An 18,715-nucleotide genomic window follows, 5' to 3' on the forward strand; every position below is an offset into this window, starting at 1 on the left:
ATCACGAAATGGTCTTTTTAGGGTGTTTATATTTGAGATGCAAAGATTTGGATATGTAATCCTCAGTGTATGTGGCATTTGAAAAATGACAAAGCACCTTTTAAGAAAGGAACAACCTATGCCCAAGACTGGTTTATGGGGCTTAGAAGGAGCCAGCCTCGAGAATAGACCTCTCAAGCAGTAGGCTTTTCTGTGGTGGTAACTTCTCCTCTGTCTCAAACAAGATATAGTTTTCCTTCTCCTCTCCAGTTTATCTTTCTAATGTTCTGCCATTTGAGAATTGGCCACTGCCTACAGTTTTCAACACATCTATGGCGCTAGGTGCAATTTAGGGCCTTCTCAATGCCTCTGTGGTTACTGGGGCTTTGCAGGGTTCTGAATATTTCTTCATGTTCTAAACACTTTCGAGGCTTCCCAACACCTCATGTTGTTAGGCACGTTCAAGTTTCTGAATATCTCTCGTTACTAGGCACATTTAATTGTTCTCAATGTCTATTCAGTTGTATGCTGTTTTCAGGGTTCGCAATGTCTCGGTTTCTAGGGCCTTTGAGGATTCTCAACTTATTGAAGTTTTAAAGTAATAATCAATGCCTTACAGCAACTCAACATTTCAGGGCCTTTAACTTCTGCCGGTTAATGGGCACTTGGCAGGTTTTCAGGCGGTTCTCCAGACATCAGCCACCCCATATGGCAGGGGCTAGATCCTTCACTTCACCGTTCAGCGACTCGATACTTCCTGCTCCAGATGACTGCCTATTGCTTGGAAATTTGCTCTTCTTATAGTCCACATGCAGTGTTTTGACTGGTAGAAAGATTCTTTGTTTGTGCAACAACATACTCATTGGTCTAGAGCTTCGAGTCATACTCCATCTTCCCCCAGCATGCTCTGCGGTTTGGTCCCAGTCACATAACAGGAGAAGGTTATGTGATATAAACAGGGGAAAACATTTTCACTATCCAGTGTTCATGGTCAGCGTGGTTGTCTCCCTGCTTCTTCCCTTCCTAGAGGGTTCTTCTCAAATCTCCTGGCAAGGATATCTCTAGGGAATGAAATCTTTTATCCAGTCTTTTCTGCTGGCAGCCATTTTCTTCATGGATGGAGCCATAACCAGGGGTTGTTTTGTGCCGTGGACAGGGTGCGGGGGGTGTTTTACTCAGCATTGCCCCTCATACCAGTAAATGTGCCAGCCTTCACGAAAACTACTTACTGTAACCCAAGTCACTGAGCAGCACAGCATACCCTCTTCTCAAAAGACATTGAAGGAAAAACAGAAGATTTAGTCATTCCATTTCCCCATGTTCAAGTTCAGATGTACCTTGTATGGTGCCGATGGAGCTTCAGGTTTTTCTCCAACCATACAAATGTACTTAATTTAATTAAAGAAAATTAGCAGCACACACAATACTGTGCAAATCTTCAAAGGTTCCTCAAAAGGAAACAGTACACTGGATGGTGAGAATCCATGGAGTGCCTCTCTTGGATAATAAAGCATGTCTCTTTCCTGTAGAAGCAGAGCTGTGAAAAAATGTCACTGATGTGTTGCTGTCAAAGTGCATTTCTGGAAAGACATCCCCACTATCAAACATAAAACACTGGAACCAGAAGACCTTCAACAGGTTCAGAACAACCACAGATTAAAATTGTCAAACTATGAGGCAATTATTTGCACATCTGCATTTAAATGTCTATGGTTTAGAAGGCTTTGGTACAGACTGTAGCAAACTTACCTTCACGTTTGCCTTCTGTAAACCTATTCTGGACTGAAATAGGCTTAGTTTAGATCTGTAAGAAAAAAAAAGTTACGTAAATTCCTAGCAAAAAGGGAGGTATCTTATGCTAAAATGCCAAATACAAGTACATATGAATAACCTTCAAGAGCGTCTTTTTAGCTCAGCAATTAACAGAGAAGTGAAAGTCAAAATAGTACAGGAATTGTCAATGAATGACTGGAAAGTTCAGTTACATTCATTACCAGGGTTTACAATTACTGGAAGCTATTTAGATCTTGCTTGAGGCCTACCAGAATCTAGTTAGTTGGTAACCAACCGGAACAAGAAGCTACATTTAACTTGCAATGTGAAATACAATCAATAGTGTGTTTGGGAAAGTGTTTGAAAGAGGATTAAGAGGGATCTGCAACATAAGACAATGCCTAATGGAATATCCAAGGAACAAAATGTAATATTTGCATGTGAAAGCTAGATCACTATCCATTAGCTCTTTGTTTCCCACTATTAGCTCCTTGTTTCCCAGGGGAAGCTCATGCTAACTGGGTAATGACTGAAAACGAGGACTTGTTTTAGATACTGCTCATCAAATCATTATTTGAATCCCAGACTATGAACAAATGGGGCAGTCACATTAACATCCATGCATTCAAGCATCATGTGTAATTGGCTTTTTCAAAGTAATCATTTACAATCAAACAATTATTCAACAAAACAGTGTCCTTAAGTGGCGGACACTCCCGTCCCCTGCACACCTTAACTGCTGATATATAATCAGTCAAAAAGTTTGTCTTAGTTCATACCATTCAATCTCAATCACTTGAGGATTATATTATCAATGCAGATTACACATGTTCTACAATGTTTTAATATCACATAATCAATACAAATTAGATAAATTGATCAACAAAAAGTGCTGAAAACGTTTTGGGGTATCCCTTCATCAGGAGCATAATTCATTATTAAACTTTCTAATCTATTGTACTTCAATCATCTGAAAAATAAACAAAAAACTAATAATCATCAATATTTTTTATGTAATCATACTTTAATGGCACAATAACATTAGTCCTCAACGGATATCTGTTCCCATTTACCTGGCTGACTCTTGGTATATGCAATTTTGTTAGATGATCAGTCTTACATCCTTAAGTAGTTCTCCAATACTCAGCATTCAGCTCAATATGTATGGTAATAAATTAAGGTGTAGGCTTACTAACAAATTAATCTCTAGAAATCTTCAATAGCCATTGTGTAGCCTAGTTCTTACCTCATTAGAGATAAACATGTGGATCCTGAAGGAATCTTCAAAAATCTACAATCAGTATTGTTATATCTGCATTCAAAATCAATATCAATCCTCCGCCATCTATGCAAATATATAAAAAATGAATGCGCAGAAATCTGCACAAAAAAAGTAGACTAATCTCATCCAATACTAACTATGCCAGTGTCTCATTATAGTGTTGGTAAACTCACCCTCACTCTGTGGGGTGGCCAGGTGTTCAAATGTTGAAGAGGACAAGTTCCTGTTCATTAGCCAAGTGCCTATGATGCATATGCTGTCAAGTAAAGAGACAGTAGTATAAGTGTCACTTCCTATAGTGGTTCTAGTCAGTAGAGTTACAGATTTTGAAGATTCATTATTTGGATGTTCAAATTCATCACCCATGACTAGATCCAGTTTACCTTTAGGTTTGTAGAATCTCTCCTTTAGCAAATTGCGGGAAAAACCTTCTGATCGCTGTCAAATTGTTTAGAACGTCAGCATAATGTTGACGCGTAAAGACGCGATCACGTCACCGCGTGCCCTTAATTGCTTTAGTTGATGTGTGTAATCCTAAACATCAAAGTCTTAAATGACTTTTAAAATTGTCAAAATACACATTAATGATACATCCAGTGTGGTGAGGAAGTAATGTCTAGTCAATGGATGTAATTGGATTCGACATCCTCATGTGATTTGGTTGTTTATAGATCTCTCTGTGTGACCAAATTAGGAGATATATTTTGGGATAGTCGGCCAGGAAACAAAAGGGTCCATGGGCCCCATCATATACAATTGTGTTCCTTTTCAGTGTCACATCATTCTATCCTTCTACATGTCAGGGTGGGTTCACAGGTTCCGACGTTCATTCAAACCCCGTTTCTTTTTCACTGCACCTTTTGCCAACATTTCTTTGCCGAAAAAACTTCGACAAAAATATGGGGGATGTAGGGTGGGGGGGCATATAAGCGGTAGGGTGGAGTGGTGCACAGGGATAAATAATAGGGGAGGGGTACTGGGGGTATCAACCACATCAAATAAAAAAAATAAAAAATCAATGATTTTTTCTGCAAACATTTTTTGCCAAAAAGTGCAGCGAAAACCAAACGGTCGAAGAATGAACATAAAACCGGTTTACAGATCCCATCTTTTGCAATCTGGCTCATTCAGGTCCTTCCAACAATTATGCCAGTTTTAACAGCATGTGCAAATCCCACTTCTGGGTGATGTATTTTCATCTACTTGGCCAAGCGCAAATCCAGAGAGGCTGACGCGCACATTGAAAAGCAGCGACATACACATGTCACTTGATTATCCCCCCTTGTGCTTGTGGGAGAGTCATGGCAGGGCAGCAAATTTAGTAGATATGTTTGTGTCATCATTACTATGCTGCTGCTTTCTGTTGCAAAGCACTACACACTTCAAGAAGGTTATAACTTCTCTGTCCACGTGAAGTGGCTTCACTATCCTATAAAGAGCTACCAATGCTAGTTAAAGCAAATGAAATGGGTCAGCAGCACAACCCAGAACCAGTGAAGTAAGGAAGATCAAACAAAGGAGTTACTTCACTGTCCCAAGTTTTGACTACCAATGAGCTAAGTGACATCACCAATGTAGGCCTTCCCACTTTCAGTGTCTACCACAGTGCTGCATACAGGTGACAACCACTGACCCTCACCCATGTTGGAATGTCGGCCAGCAGATTCTAAATGGCAGACATCCTTCCCAACTGTTCTGCTGCATGATGTGGTCATAGAGGCTTTGGGTGCCTTGTCTCGATTGTCTGAAGAGCTATAGTATTGAGGATCTTCTCTCCTGATTGGTTCTTCCCTTGACATGCCTCCAAAGGGTTGTTTCATTCATGTATCCGCCGGCTTCTGTGGAAAAGGCAGGGTCAGATGCGTAGTCAGCCATGATTAAAGACTGGAGTCTATCTTCCGTGTCTACGGAGCAAAGGAGGAGCCTGTGTCCCAAAAACACCAGTCTCCAGCAGATCGTTGCTGAATGCGGGTTGAGAATTCGGTATTGAAGGTGCTACATTGTGGCTGAAGATCAAGTCCATCTTCTGTGTCGATGGAGCAAAGGAGGAGCCTGTGTCCCAAAAACACTAGCCTCCAGTAGAGCGTGGCTGAGTGCTGGCGGAGTGTTCGGATGTCGGTTGAGGCAGAAGAAGAGGCTGGCTTGTTAACTGCTTTCAACCACTGAGTAATCAGGTAAACATATCAGCTTACTGTGCGCCTCCGAGTTCATCTCTCTGCACTTCCAGTTTCATCTAGTGAAGTGACAGTAAGTGAAGACAGAGTGTTGCCCTATATTATAGCTCCTTCGTTTGAATATATTCAACTGGGCAATCTGTTGTCACGCTGCCGGAGTGAGTGTGGGCTTTTGACGCCCTTGAGCTCCGGCTTTTTAAGATCAGCATCACTGACTTTTGCTTTCCATATATCACTGTGCTGCTGTATCAGCATTGTTATGCATGAACTAAAGAGTGGGAAGAATTATATGTCACGCAGTTCCAAACCACAGTTTAAATTGGACGCTGAGATGTTAATGGGTATATCTCTATATCTCTACCATTGCCCCAGTCCCCTGGTGAGACCCAGGCCCCTGAAGACCCTGATGAGTTAATTGGACTGATGAACGGAATAAAACCAAAGCGGAGGGCCTCATAGAAAGGTTAACAATCAGCGGTCCAACTCCAGCTTTATGTTCCAAGGAATTGCCAGGAGAGGGGGGTAAAAAGGGGACCCCGGAAGATTTCCTCCTGTTTTTCCTAAGGAGGTGAGGAAAAGTATTATTAGCATCAATACTGACACATTAAAGGTCTTAAGGGACGGGACTCCAAAACATTCTAACCCGCCCCCCAAGGAAATCTGACACGATTACTGAAGGAGTGTCTCTCAGATCAGGACACATATTCGGACGACTATACCAACGATAACACCTCCCCACCCCCCCCTTGGTACAGTAAGGGGTGTGAACAACTTTGATACGTCCTTCTTTACCACTCCAGCACATTTTGAACTATTGAGGCGCCCCTCGCTCTCAACCTCTGGAACACATTTTTGTTGGCAAGCCCAAGAAATTAACCAAGTTCTGTGTACTATCGTATCCCTATATGAGGGTATGAAAGAGGACAAAGGTTAATTAACTCTATTGTCTTACAGTCTTTGGTTAATAAGATTGATGAAATACGGTTGCAAACGTTGGGGGCTAAACGTTCTCATCAGAAAATGCCGAAATTGAGGCCAGGAGCAGCGGAGAAGTTGTCCCTTTGGGTTTCTCTGCTATGGCCAGAAGGGATTTACCCATTAAATCGAATAATACTGGAACTAAAAACTTTATGTGCTCATTTTAAAATCAGCTTGTGGTGAGGGACATGTTATTTAAGGTAACCCCAGATACAAAAAGGCTTCCTCTGTATGCTGGCCCCCTGTTCATCACGGGGGGTCAGCACTATGTATACCCGACCTTACCTAAAACCCTTGATCTTCAGGGGAGAGCTCAAATTGATATTGGAGTGACAGAGATCGCTCGAAAGCAGTGTCCATCATGCTGTAGTAAGGCTGTGAATGGCTGCTCACTGTGCTGCTGTCCATTTTTAAATGTCCCGAAAAAATAGGGCTTCCCAACTCAGGAGGTAAAGTCTTAAGCACTAATCAGGCGAACAGTGCGAGTATTATTGATAATAAGCCTGGTTGGGAAAATCGGCCACTAGTGCCCTCTCCACTTGTAAACAAGAGACTAATGAGCCATTCAAGTCGTACTCCCATTAAGAACCCTGAGAAAAGCAGGAACCCTGTTAATAATGGGAAGGATCTAAAACATACTTTGATCTTTGAAAGTGTCCTACCAGAGAACAAAGCTGTTGTTCTGCAGCGCTCAACTATATTACATCTTCTTTCTGTGATACCAACTTTGGAAGGTATCTTGTCCTCTGACATACAGAAGGTTGAGTTTCCGGATCCCCAACGATTAGAATATTAAGCCGCAGTGTTCGATTCAGAGTTTGTGATTGATGCCATTCTAACCGAAAGAGACAGCTTTAGAGTTCTGGGCTTCGATGTCTCTCAGTGTCAAGGGGGCAGGGGGGTGCATGAATCAATGTGTAAACAGAGTGGAGTGGGAGATTCCCCCCCCCACTTGTGCCACGATCCAAATCCTGAAACAAAAGAGGAGTCATCAAATGATTGCTCTTGGTTAGTAAACAGGCTGAATGATAAATGAATGGATTGGGAGGGCCTCGAAAATGGCCATTGTACCTCACTTAAAAATAGTAATGACCCCTTAATGTATAAGCCGTTTGATTTGGTTTGTTGGAATACCGGGGGACATAGCCATTTCTTTTCCTCTTTTGTTATTGTTTTACGAGAAAGATTACCTTTGGAAATTCCCACTTCGGAAGGATATGTGTTAACTGGGCAGCCAGCCACACAGGGGTCTATTGGTCACCCCTCTGGGGATCTCCTTACATTAGTGAGGGCGTCTAGCTCGCTTAAAATGAGTGAGCTCTCATGATATATGTCAAGGAGCACTAGCAACCACTACTGAAGTTATTAGTAAGGAGGGCTCCTTGGATCTGCTAGTAATTAATGTGTATTAGCATGAAGGGTTAGAGTTGGAGGACGTTTTGTTGGGTATTGAAAAATGTATAGTGGCATGGTTTACCAGCCTGCGAAGGAGGCATGTAATTTTGGTAGGTGATTTACATTCAGATTGCTCATACAATGGGAATTCTTTGGGAAAAAAGGTTCTGGTGGTAAGAACAAAAAAGGAAAATGGGAAGAGATGACTTATCCCTGCTAAAATGACCATGCCTCCCTGGTGGCTCCCACCTAGTCAAACGGCCATTCAACCTCAGCACTTGACTACGTTTTCACTGACGAGTGGTTTTCCTTGCGATGTACTGATTTCCAGGTCAATTTTACATCCTATACCGATTCATGCTAGGCTGGAAACGGTTTTCTCTATTAAATTGTATGTGGGGCAAGATCAACCCCAATTAGCTGTCTCTAAAGCACTCATTTCGAATGCTAGTGGGAATAGGATCTCCTGGAATAGGGGCACGGTGAGGAAGTTTAATCATCAATTGTGCAGGTATGTGATATCGAATTGTGAAGCATGGACATATCAAGATTTCACCCCTGCCTGAATTTGTAGCCTCACTACTGATGGGTGGTGGAGCAATGAAGAGGGACCCACTTCCCATCATCATGCATACAATGAAGAGGTAGTGGCCCGTAAAAGATCAATGAGCGAAAAGATTTTACAACTTAAAAAAATGCTCTCTCTCTCTGTGGGGGAAAGAGCTGAGGGGATTAGAAAGGCTCGCCCAGCTAATAGTAATTGGTTATTAAGTTATAGGGCTAAACACTCTCAAGACGACGTGCAGGTGATGCTGAGCTGCCTCAAAGATAAAGATATAAGATCCTTCTGGCAAATTGTTAACGCAGTTTATCTACTTCAACCACATGCCCAGATTTAAGGTGTCACAGGGCCTATGTGGGTAATAACACTTTACTGAGGTCTTTCGCTGGGATTTTCTCAGGAAGAAATTAACTACTTTTAAGAGCCGAGAACCCGATTGATCTAACCCCTGAAGACTTCAGTGTGGAAATCGTCCTAGGTATTCTGCGTAAGAAAAGCACATCCCCGTGACCCTATTTGTTTAAGAGAGATCCTGTCCTGTGGGGAGAGGTCGGACATCTCTTTACCAGAACATCATTAAAACGGGACTATATCCCCCCCATCCTGGGCATCTGACAATGTGGTCCCTATCTTTCAAAGCAGTGAAAGGGCAAATCCACTGAATTACCGTACAACTGCGATTCTGGATGCAGACAGTAAGGTTTTTGCATCTATCCTACTCTCCCATCTAGAATCCTGGCTGGCAGTCTCTGGGAGTATTGAAAAATGGCAAACAGGGTTTAGGCATAACATGGGTACGTCTCTGAATGGGGTAGTAGTGAATTGCTTGCAGTCGCTTGCCTGTAATGGTACCTATGAAAGTATCTTTGTGGCCTCACTCGACCTTACAGCTGCATTTGCTGCCGTGGATAGGGGACGATTATGGCATAAATTGGTACTATGGGGGATTCCCTCAGGTCTCTTGAGACTTATAATCCAGACGTCATCCAGCTGAGCTGCTGCTGCTCCCAAGACTCGCTTCAACTACACCGGACTACCGCTCCCGCTACCTTTGGCAACCATCGCCCTTGCCGGCTCCCGGTGATGCTCTGACTTGAATCCTGCTGCCCCTGCAGCTTCTATGGCCTGATCCTCCAGCTACGGGTTGCCACGCCCTCTACCTCTTGCAGCTGCGGACACTGCCTGCTCCCTTCACCTGAGCGAAGCAGTGACTTGATTCCTGCTACTCTCGCAGCTTCTATGGCCTGCTGTGCCCTCCACGGCCGCAGCCACGGACATTCCCAGCCTCCTCTGTGATGACGGGACCCTGCCGCCTTTCCGCCGCTCTCTATTCTTGTGGCCACTCCAGTCGGTCTGCCTGGGATGCGACTGCCTGCCTGCCAGCGTTCTTTTTGAATCCCCAGCACGCCTCTCATCGGCTCTCGACATCGGGTGCGGTTCTTTCTGGATCCTCTGCCCGCCTCTCATCGGCTCCTGACAACTTGCTCCGCGGCCGTTCCAACGTCCCGCCCTATCCACTCCAGGCTGCTGCACCTGCTGTGTCCGGCGGCGGCCGTCCTTGCCTGCAACCCGCTATGCATTGGGTAAGATCCTGCTGCCCTTACTGAGCCGGCCGCCCGCTCAAACTGCTCTGGTCTACGGCGCCCGCCACATCAGGCAGCCCCGGACCCTGCCGACTCCCTGCTGCTGCTGCCTTTACTACACCATTAGCACGCTCCTTCTGCATTGAGCTGTGACTCCTCCCATATCGGACTGCCCTGGCCTCTGCGGATTCCCTACAAATGCGTGTGATGGATCCTGCTGCCCCAGGCCTCCTCACCACTCTAACTCATCCTGTGTCACGCTCCATCCACCCCGAGCTACTATCCCTGCTGTTTCTGGCGGTTGCAGTCCCTGCCTGCACTCTGCAAAAAACTGGGTCCAGTCCTGCTGCCCTCGCTGAGCCGGCTGTCCACTCCAACTGCTCCAAGCTATGGCCCCCCCAAGACTGTCACCCCGGCCTTGCTGGCTCCCTGCAACTGCGTGGGCTGCATCCTGCCGCCCGGCCCGCCTCACCATTTATCCAGCCAGTCTTCTTAACGGCCTGCCCTCCTCACCTTTATCCAGCCAGTCTTCTTATCAGCCTAGGGTCGCGACCACCAACCCACTCGTGTGGCCCCCTTTGGCTCTGCCATGCCCCTCTCTCTGGCCCCTGCTGGGGTGCGATCTCCTTTCTGGGTATTCCCAACTGGGTACGGCCTCCTTTCTGGGCACTCCCATTATGTGACCTGGCCCTCCGGTCCACCTCTCACCTGGTTTTCTTGTGCCTGCTTCTTCTGATCACAGCCCTCAACCCTGCACTATTATTATTATTATATTTATATATTTATATATTATTTATAATTATTATTATTTATTATATTATTATTATTATATTACTGCATTATTGACCAAAATCATAAATACATAATCAAATTTAGTGACGTTTGGGTGTAGACAATTCAGTAGTGTGTATATTTAACATTTTACAGTCTCTATTTGATTCACAAAAAATTGATAGTCCAATTATCAGATGTTTCCTGATAGGCAGTGTTTTTACTTAGTAAAAGTGAGAAATATCACATCCTTAAAAAGTTAATACCTTATGTATCATTCTGCTCATATTTACAGAATGTAAATTGTACAGCACAAACATATATATAAATATTTCCTTGCATGAAAAAAGAGATAGTGTTTACTAACTTGACCTGTTGGTTATTGTGTGTGCCTCTATTTGTACCTCGTCAAATACGAGGTACCCATCCCTTGTGTACCTATAATGATATTTCCCCATCAGCTACATCCAAGTAGTTTCTCTCCTGTCGACAAGTTCATGTGTTTGTCATGATCTCTGCTTCCAAAAGATCAGGACTTGCCCGACTCCCTTGGAAGCAGACCCATAACCCCGGTTCCGAGTGCCAGCCAGTCCCAATTGGGACCTTTTGGATCCTGTCCTGGCGCCAGTGGCACCAGGCTCATAAAGATGCCCAGTCCCAGCGCTGGAAGCGCCGGGCTCATAATGCTTGGGTGGACTTACCTGCAGCAGACCATGCTGCTTACTTACCTGCCAGTTGAACCCCTGATCCTCTTCTGTTTGGGACTACTTTTCCTGTTGGGTGGGGCAGGAGCCACTCCCTAGGTTCAGAACACTGGAACTCTTCTGGAAAGCAGGAACTCTTTTCTTACCTAGGCGTGGCTGTGGAAGGAGACACCTAAGCACTACAGGAGGCTATTTAAACCACACCCGATGGACGAATCTTGCTTTGCGTTATTCTGCATTCTCTGCAGCAGAACGCTCATCGTGTCTTCTGCTTCTGATCCTGGGCCTAAGGGAACAAAGGCTTACCATCCTGGAATCCAGTCTTCAGCAGCACCTGTAAAGACAAAGAAAGAACAGGTTAGCACTACGGTCTTCAGTGGCAGAGCATCTCTTACCTGGTCCATCGGCTGTCACCAACGCCTCGCGCTGCATTCCGGCATCTGAAAGACAAAAGCTTACCAGCTCTTCGCACGCTCCGGAGGCCTTCAGCACTGCATCCCGCATCTGAAAGACAAAAGAAGGTGCGTTTAAAGACATTGGGCAACTTTATTACTCACGTGCCATTACTCCTTCCCACGCCGAATCCAGTGGGTATTCCAGCAACCTTCAGCTTCTCTAAAGCTCCGAACTTGTACCTGCAAGATAAAAGGGACAGTTAGTGCGCATCATGAAGCAGGCTACAAGCGCTTACTTACGTGCTTCCATGCGCTTCTATTCCTCACGCGGGTTCGATCCTCAACTCTCATCAGCCCGCCATTCGCCATCGCCGGAACCCTGCAAAACAAGAGATATCATTACAAAAGACTTTTAAGACATTTGAAGTGCCCAGAACTTACCGTTCGTTCGTGCAGTTAACGACGGACAGTAGTCCTCTGAGGTCAAGAGGCCTGCACCCTTATCTAGTGAAGAAACTGGTTACGGCACCCTGCCCCGAGGCAGATGGAGAGCTCGGCGTTCACATACCTAAGACATCTTACTCTTTGAGTCAGACATACAGTGCACAGAGGTCCAGCCCAAAGAGCCAACCGTGTGTTACACATCACCTTTGAAGATACGGCATTCACCCAGTCAAGACCGGCGCCTCTGCGGGAATCAGGTGAGCGTTACAGTGTTTCTCTGATTTCCTAACACTCTACTTTCCTCCTATGTATTTGAGCCTAAATACCCAGCAAACTGCACTGATGCAGCATCATTCAAAACATTTTGATTTGGACAGGCCCCATGATAGGTTTATTTCCCTTTCTCGCACCCACCAGGGCCTTCTTCCTTGCTTCTATTGGCCCATTAACATCTGTCACAAGAGGCATGTGTCAGAAACAAACAAGCCTCTCCCCATAGGAGTGAGAAAGCAATAATGAACTGGGATATTCCTTTTTCAAATAACTCTCTACACGGACATGTGATATTGGTAAAAGCAACCTTGAAATTCAAAAGAAAATTCTGAATTCAGAGGTATCCATTTATATTTCTACCAAAAGTATTAATATATGCAACTTGAGCACAAATCATACATTTTTATATATGCACATGATTTGTTTTTTATGCTGAATCCAGATCTGAATTTGGTTTTTCAGTTAGACAAACCGTTCAAACATAACAACTAAATGCATTTACAAATGTTATCGGTCATGTTGCACAATTCTAAAGGCGGCTTTACCATCTGTTGCTTAGGAAAATGTAATTTAACTTGACAAAAGCATACATTGGCAATCCTTTCTTCAAAACTAAGGCCAAATGGACTATGTGTACATTCATTGTGAAACAAAGCTTCCCAATCATAATGGGTTAGACCTCTAGGCATCCACTTTTGTAATGTCCATTTATTAACAAGACCATCAATCACTGAAATGGGTATTTTCGGATTCGCTTAGAAAAATTATAAAACCATGCTTTTTTCTAGATTTCAAATCTTTTAAAATTAATATTATTGTTTTACTTTGAAACCAAGGCTGCTGTTTTGAGGAAACACACTGCTGCCAAGCTCAATTGTATTGATTTAAGTGATATGTTAATGGAGGCTGGGACATTCTTACTTTAAAGAGCAGACTTAATGGAGATTTCTGAATGAACAAAGGGTTTTCGATGAATTGCAGCTGCATGAGAAGCATATTGTCACATGTAAAATAGAAAAGCTTCAGTTTAAGCAATTTTAATTTTCATCATAATCAGACAATATGTGCGCAAACTAATTTATGAATTTATTTCTGAAGTAATTTATAGTATAAATTATGTGTACCATTTCTTTACAGACCACTAAAAGGCAAGTTCTATGGTTGATGTATTATCCAAATGGCTACAAACATACAGGAGCACAATAAAATAATATTTTTATTTCAATAAAGTTTGCACGCCAAAGAGTGGGAAAGGAGGCTAAGGAAGAAGACAGCCTATCCGGTAACAAACAAAGGACGTCTCACTGAAGCGAGTGTCCTGCATGACTTAAAAGAGTGGCCAATTTTTGTATACATTTACAGAAATCACACCAAATCAAACCACTTTACAAAGATTGTCATGCAAAGTACAGTCCTCAGAGGTGTACAAAGAGGAAGCCCTCTAAGCAAAGAAGAGAGCCTGCACATGAGCAAATTGAACCACTAACAAGCAACAGCTCAAATGATGGAGAAAAGTTCTTCAAATACTACATTCACAGTGAGTCCAGCCAAGCAAAAACAAAATCAGTCAAGTGCAAAGTCCACATCAATAGTCTCATGGTATTCGCAATCTCAGACACGGTATGATACATCAATGTGCTACTGGTATTGCTATTTCAGGGTATTGTACTTGCCTCTGTGGCACAGGAGCAAAATGTGGTGATATCTGCTTACAGCAACAAAAAAAACCTTGCCTTTGAGGGTGTCTTCATGCCTTTCATCGCAAAAACAGTGCAATACATGACACACAGAATCTTGATTGCCAAAGCATGCACCATTATGCAGTTCAGCTTCAAAACATCAGAGGCTTTGGACCTTATTCGAGTCACGTTCCAGATAAATAACAAAGCTCTTACATAGGAAGCTTCAACAGCAGGCCTGTCAAGTGCACAAAGATCACTGTGTACAGTCATTGAGTATTTAAAACAGCAAGGTCTACTTTCACATGTGCCAGAAGATGGGAAAAATTAGGTAAACTCTAGAAAGCAAAGTATTGGACCTACCCCATTGGTCTGCCAGATTGACATAGCGGATAAATCTAAACCTGGACAATTGATAATCTGCGTCAACATGAGGTCTGTAAACAAAGCCAGGTAAGATTTTCGCCACACTCAAAGTTAGCAATTTGACTTACTGTGAGAAGAATTGGTCATACATGACTTCATACATTTATCCTAGTTGAAAGAAAAGAAGGGCGTTATATCCACTTCGACATATTGCGGAACTGAACATCTTGCGAGTCGCAGATAATATTGCTTATACTCAAGTTAAAGTACAACAGAAAACAACGGTTCTCTAAGGTGAGAGAGATGTTACCAGTGGACTGTCAACATTCCACGATGTTCAAGTGTACCCACTAAAACAAAGTTAATCTTTTTATAGAGGAGATTGTGCTGCTTCCTGACAGAGAGAATACCCAAAGTGACACCAACTACAAAACCTTTTTAGGTAAATATATGGGTGTTACCGTTATTATACAATTTTAGATATAACTGGTTCTATTGCATGATGATTCAGTGTTCTATAACATGACTATTGAGCATGTGTTCAGGTGCATATTCATTTTAAGGATTGGGTCTACAACTTGTGCGCTACGAGAGAGTACTCCAACACACACTCCTCGAGGTAATCTTATTATTTATTTTTATTGCCTCAAGTTGGAGGGAGAGGGGAACTTAGCCTCCCGTTTCTCTAAAAACTAGTAGCATTAACAGCTACACATTTGTCTTTTTGTTATGGTATCCAATAGTGGAACAATCTGAGGCAGAATTGACATTAATATTTAGTATTGGGAACAAACAAGTGGTCCTTTCAATTGGACCTTTGGACGAAGAGTGACCTACTGTAATCAGCCCCTGAGGAAGGTTCATCAATCATAGGTATTTATGAACTGAAACATGTAGAGCTTAAGCCATTGGATTATCACCATGACTGTTGTATAAACTCTTTGGTATTACAACAGAGCTATCGCTCCAAGAGATCTGATATTAATTCACACACACTTCCAACCTTAAATAATTTGTTCTAAGTTAGATAGATAGGTGTCACGTCTACAGTCTCAAGGATGTTTTATGTTTGCTAGAGGCTTTTTTTATTAATAACTGCACTACTTTGTTGTCATTTGGACTGAGTGCATTATCTTTTTGTGTATCCATTGTTCCAATCACACTTAATATTTATGGATTAAAAATTATTTTAATTTTCTTATTTGATGGTTTGGCTAATTAACTAGTTTCCTTTTGGCAAGAAAAGTTTCTTCAGCCGCTGGTTGTTCACAATGACCAGATACCTTTCCATTCAAGACCTCAATTTTGTTCTATGGATCAGAAGAGAACATCACAACTCCAGCCATTAATGGAATTGTCACACACCTCCTAGGAGTCTAATAATTCTTAAAGCTACCACCAGATAAAAATAGACAGTACTTCAAGAGCCATGACAATCCCCTCCACCCATATTGGAATGAGAAGGTATAAAAGGCTCAACTTTGGCATCTTTTTAGTTGCAAAAGTGTTCTAAATTGCCATTAGAGGTACCTCAGCCTGCCAAATAACGTTAGTGGTGATATTATAAGTGACTCACTGTAGGGACTAACGTACTCCTAGTCCATAGTCCCCTTTCCTCCCTACTGTATGGGCGTCCCTCGCTAGGGAGGGGACACTGAACCATCTTCCCCTTAAAATATATATGGGCGCAGCCCTGGGAGCATGCGCTCCCCTAACTACGCTCACCGGTGCCACTCCCCAGTTCCCTTTGACACGTTGACAATATTAACATTTCCTAATGACACCAGTTTTATCAGGGGGGAGGATGGTGGGACGTATGGAGGAAAGGGGACTATGGACTAGGAGTACGTTAGTCACTACAGTGAGTAACTTATAATTACTCCCACATCCCGTCTCCTCTCCTTCATACTGTATGGGCGAGTACAACTGAATGTAGCCCCAGGGTGCAGAGGTGCTCTCTTAAGAAAACAAGTTCCTTAACACTGTCGACCAAATGCTGCATCTGACCTGGAGCTGGCATCCAAGCAGTAGTACTTGCAGAAGGCGGAGGGCATAGCCCATGTAGCCGCCTTGCTGATAACCTGCCACGGGACATGCCTCTGGAAAGCAACCACTGTGGCTTTAGTTCTGATTGCGTAGGCATGCATATTTTCTGGAAGAGGTTTGTGCTGCTCCTCGTACGCCTCCTTAATGGCCGTAACCATCCACCTTGCTATGGAAGCCTTGATAGAGGCAAAGAGGGCGTCTGATTTGCGGAAGCTGGTCCTGTCCAGATAGTATTTCAGCGCACGCCTGACATTCAAACAGTGCAAGAGCCTCGGAGCGTCATCCTTAGGGTCGGCAAAAAACATCGGTAGCACTATCTCCTCATTTATGTGAAAAGAGGAGACCACCAGCACCAGGATTTCACTGATCCGGGGTGCCTTGATAAGGCCCACCAGAAGGGCCGTCTTAATGGTGACTAGCTTGATGTCCGCGGACGCCATAGGTACAAATGGTTTATGCGCCAGGGCGCCCAAGAGAACATTGAGGTCCCACACAGGGTGTGGTTTATTGATAGGCGGATAAAGCCTGGTCAGGCCCGCCAAGTGTCTTTTAACCACCGAATTAGAGCATGAAAACACCTCCTCCTCGGAGTTCCTGTAGGCTCCAATGGCTGCCAGATAAGTGCGGCATGTGTCTACCTGCACCCCAGAGAGTGCGCGGTGCGCAGAGAAGGACAGCACGTCGCTCAACGTGCAGGTTAATGGATCGACCTCCTTTGATTCCACCCAGTGACAAAACCTGGTCCACTTGCTTTTGTACTGGCTCCTGGTAGCATCGCTTTAAGTCCCTTGTATAATGTCTAGGTTAGCCTGTGACAGATGCAGATGCCTCAGTGTGACCTGTTCAGGAACCACGCTGCAAGGGCTAATTTCTGGGGGCGGGGTTGATTACCGTGCCTCCCTGCTGAGAGATTAGGTATGCTGGGCCCAGCGGAAGTTGCACCGGGGCCTGATCAGACAGGATCAGTAGTTCTGAGAACCATGGCCTTTGTTGGCCACCACAGAGCTATCAGGATGATACGGAGGTGTGGGAATCCTAGATCTTGCAGATTACCCTGTGGACCAGTGGTGCGGGAGGTAAGGCATACGCATTCATGTTGTTCCACTGGATCTGAATTGCGTCACCCAGAGAGTCCCTGCCCTGTCCGTGCCAGGATGTAAACTGGGGGAACCTCCTGTTGGACCAGGTAACGAAAATATCCTCCTGAGGATGACTCCACTTGTTGATGATCCCCTGAAGGACCTGTTCGTCCAAATGCCATTCTGAGTTGTCCACACCCAGCCTGCTGAGCCTGTCCGTCTCTAGGTTGGACTCCAACGGAAGGTGGATTGCTGCAAGGTGCATGTGTGCCAGAGCCCACTCCCAAATGTGACTGCTAGAGTGCAGAGGGGAGGAGACCTGGTGCCACCCTGCTTGTTGATGTAATAACATGCTGGTGGAGCTTTGCATTTCAATGAGGATCGCCCTGCAACTGATCAACGGGTGGAAGGCTATGAGAGCTAGCCAGATGGCCATCAAGTCACGCAACTTGATGTGGGCCGCCTGCTCCTGACGGGACCATACCCCATGGACACTGTGGCTGCCCTAAGTAGCTCCCCAGCCGTATAGTGATTTGTCTGTGGTGATGGTGACTAGGTCTTGGTGGAGCTGATGTGGGATGCAGACCTGCTCCACCTGGGAACCCTTCTCCTGACTCCAGGAGGCTGTGGCCATTTTGTTTTGCTGCAAGCCATGTGCCTGCAACATGGTACTTGCTGCGCTGGGCCTGGCTTTCTCCAGTATGCAGGGCAGTGGAGGTTGGGGCCTACCCTGCACCTCAGATCGGCGTATGCAGAGTGCCCTCAGCTGTGGAGCCGGTAAAGCTGCGTGCAGGCACCCCCTGAGACATCAGTCCGGTGTTGGGGCATAGCCCCTTGGGTTGAGACCCGGTAATAGAACCTTGCAGTCCCTCATCGGAATCACTGGTAGGATCTTGAGACTACTCAGCCTGGTGGCCTGTAGCAGGAGCAGGCTCAGTGCTTGTGCTGGTAGTAGGACTTGTTAGGTCCCTCCCACTAGTACGCTTCCTGGGAAAGGAGTCGCCTTTGCAGGGTGCGGAGGAGAACGGTGCACCTATCTTGGGCCTGGTCTTCTGCTTCACAAATGCTTTTAGGTCCTCTGGGGGCGACCTTCGGAAGAGCTCCCTCCACCGGGTTAGTCTGTTCTTGTTGTATTGTATTGTTTATTTATTTATAGAGCGCACCTGGCCGTTAAGCAACTGGGCGCTTGCGGAAAATAAATCTTAGGTTACAGGTACATAAATAAGTTACAT

General features: G+C 44.5%; 1 protein-coding gene across 2 annotated transcripts in view; it reads right to left on the reverse strand.

Annotated features, from left to right (window-relative positions):
• FCHSD2 (FCH and double SH3 domains 2) overlaps positions 1-18,715 on the reverse strand; it is a 1,767,327-nt gene that overhangs the window by 870,337 nt on the left and 878,275 nt on the right. For both annotated transcript variants that reach the window (XM_069640094.1, XM_069640093.1), the window contains exon 7: positions 1,729-1,783. In XM_069640094.1, the coding sequence (XP_069496195.1) occupies positions 1,729-1,783 (55 nt within the window). The remainder of the gene's footprint in view (positions 1-1,728; positions 1,784-18,715) is intronic.

Source organism: Ambystoma mexicanum, chromosome 7q, assembly GCF_040938575.1.
Source record: "Ambystoma mexicanum isolate Mex_15411 chromosome 7q, UKY_AmexF1_1, whole genome shotgun sequence".
NCBI lineage: Eukaryota > Metazoa > Chordata > Amphibia > Caudata > Ambystomatidae > Ambystoma > Ambystoma mexicanum.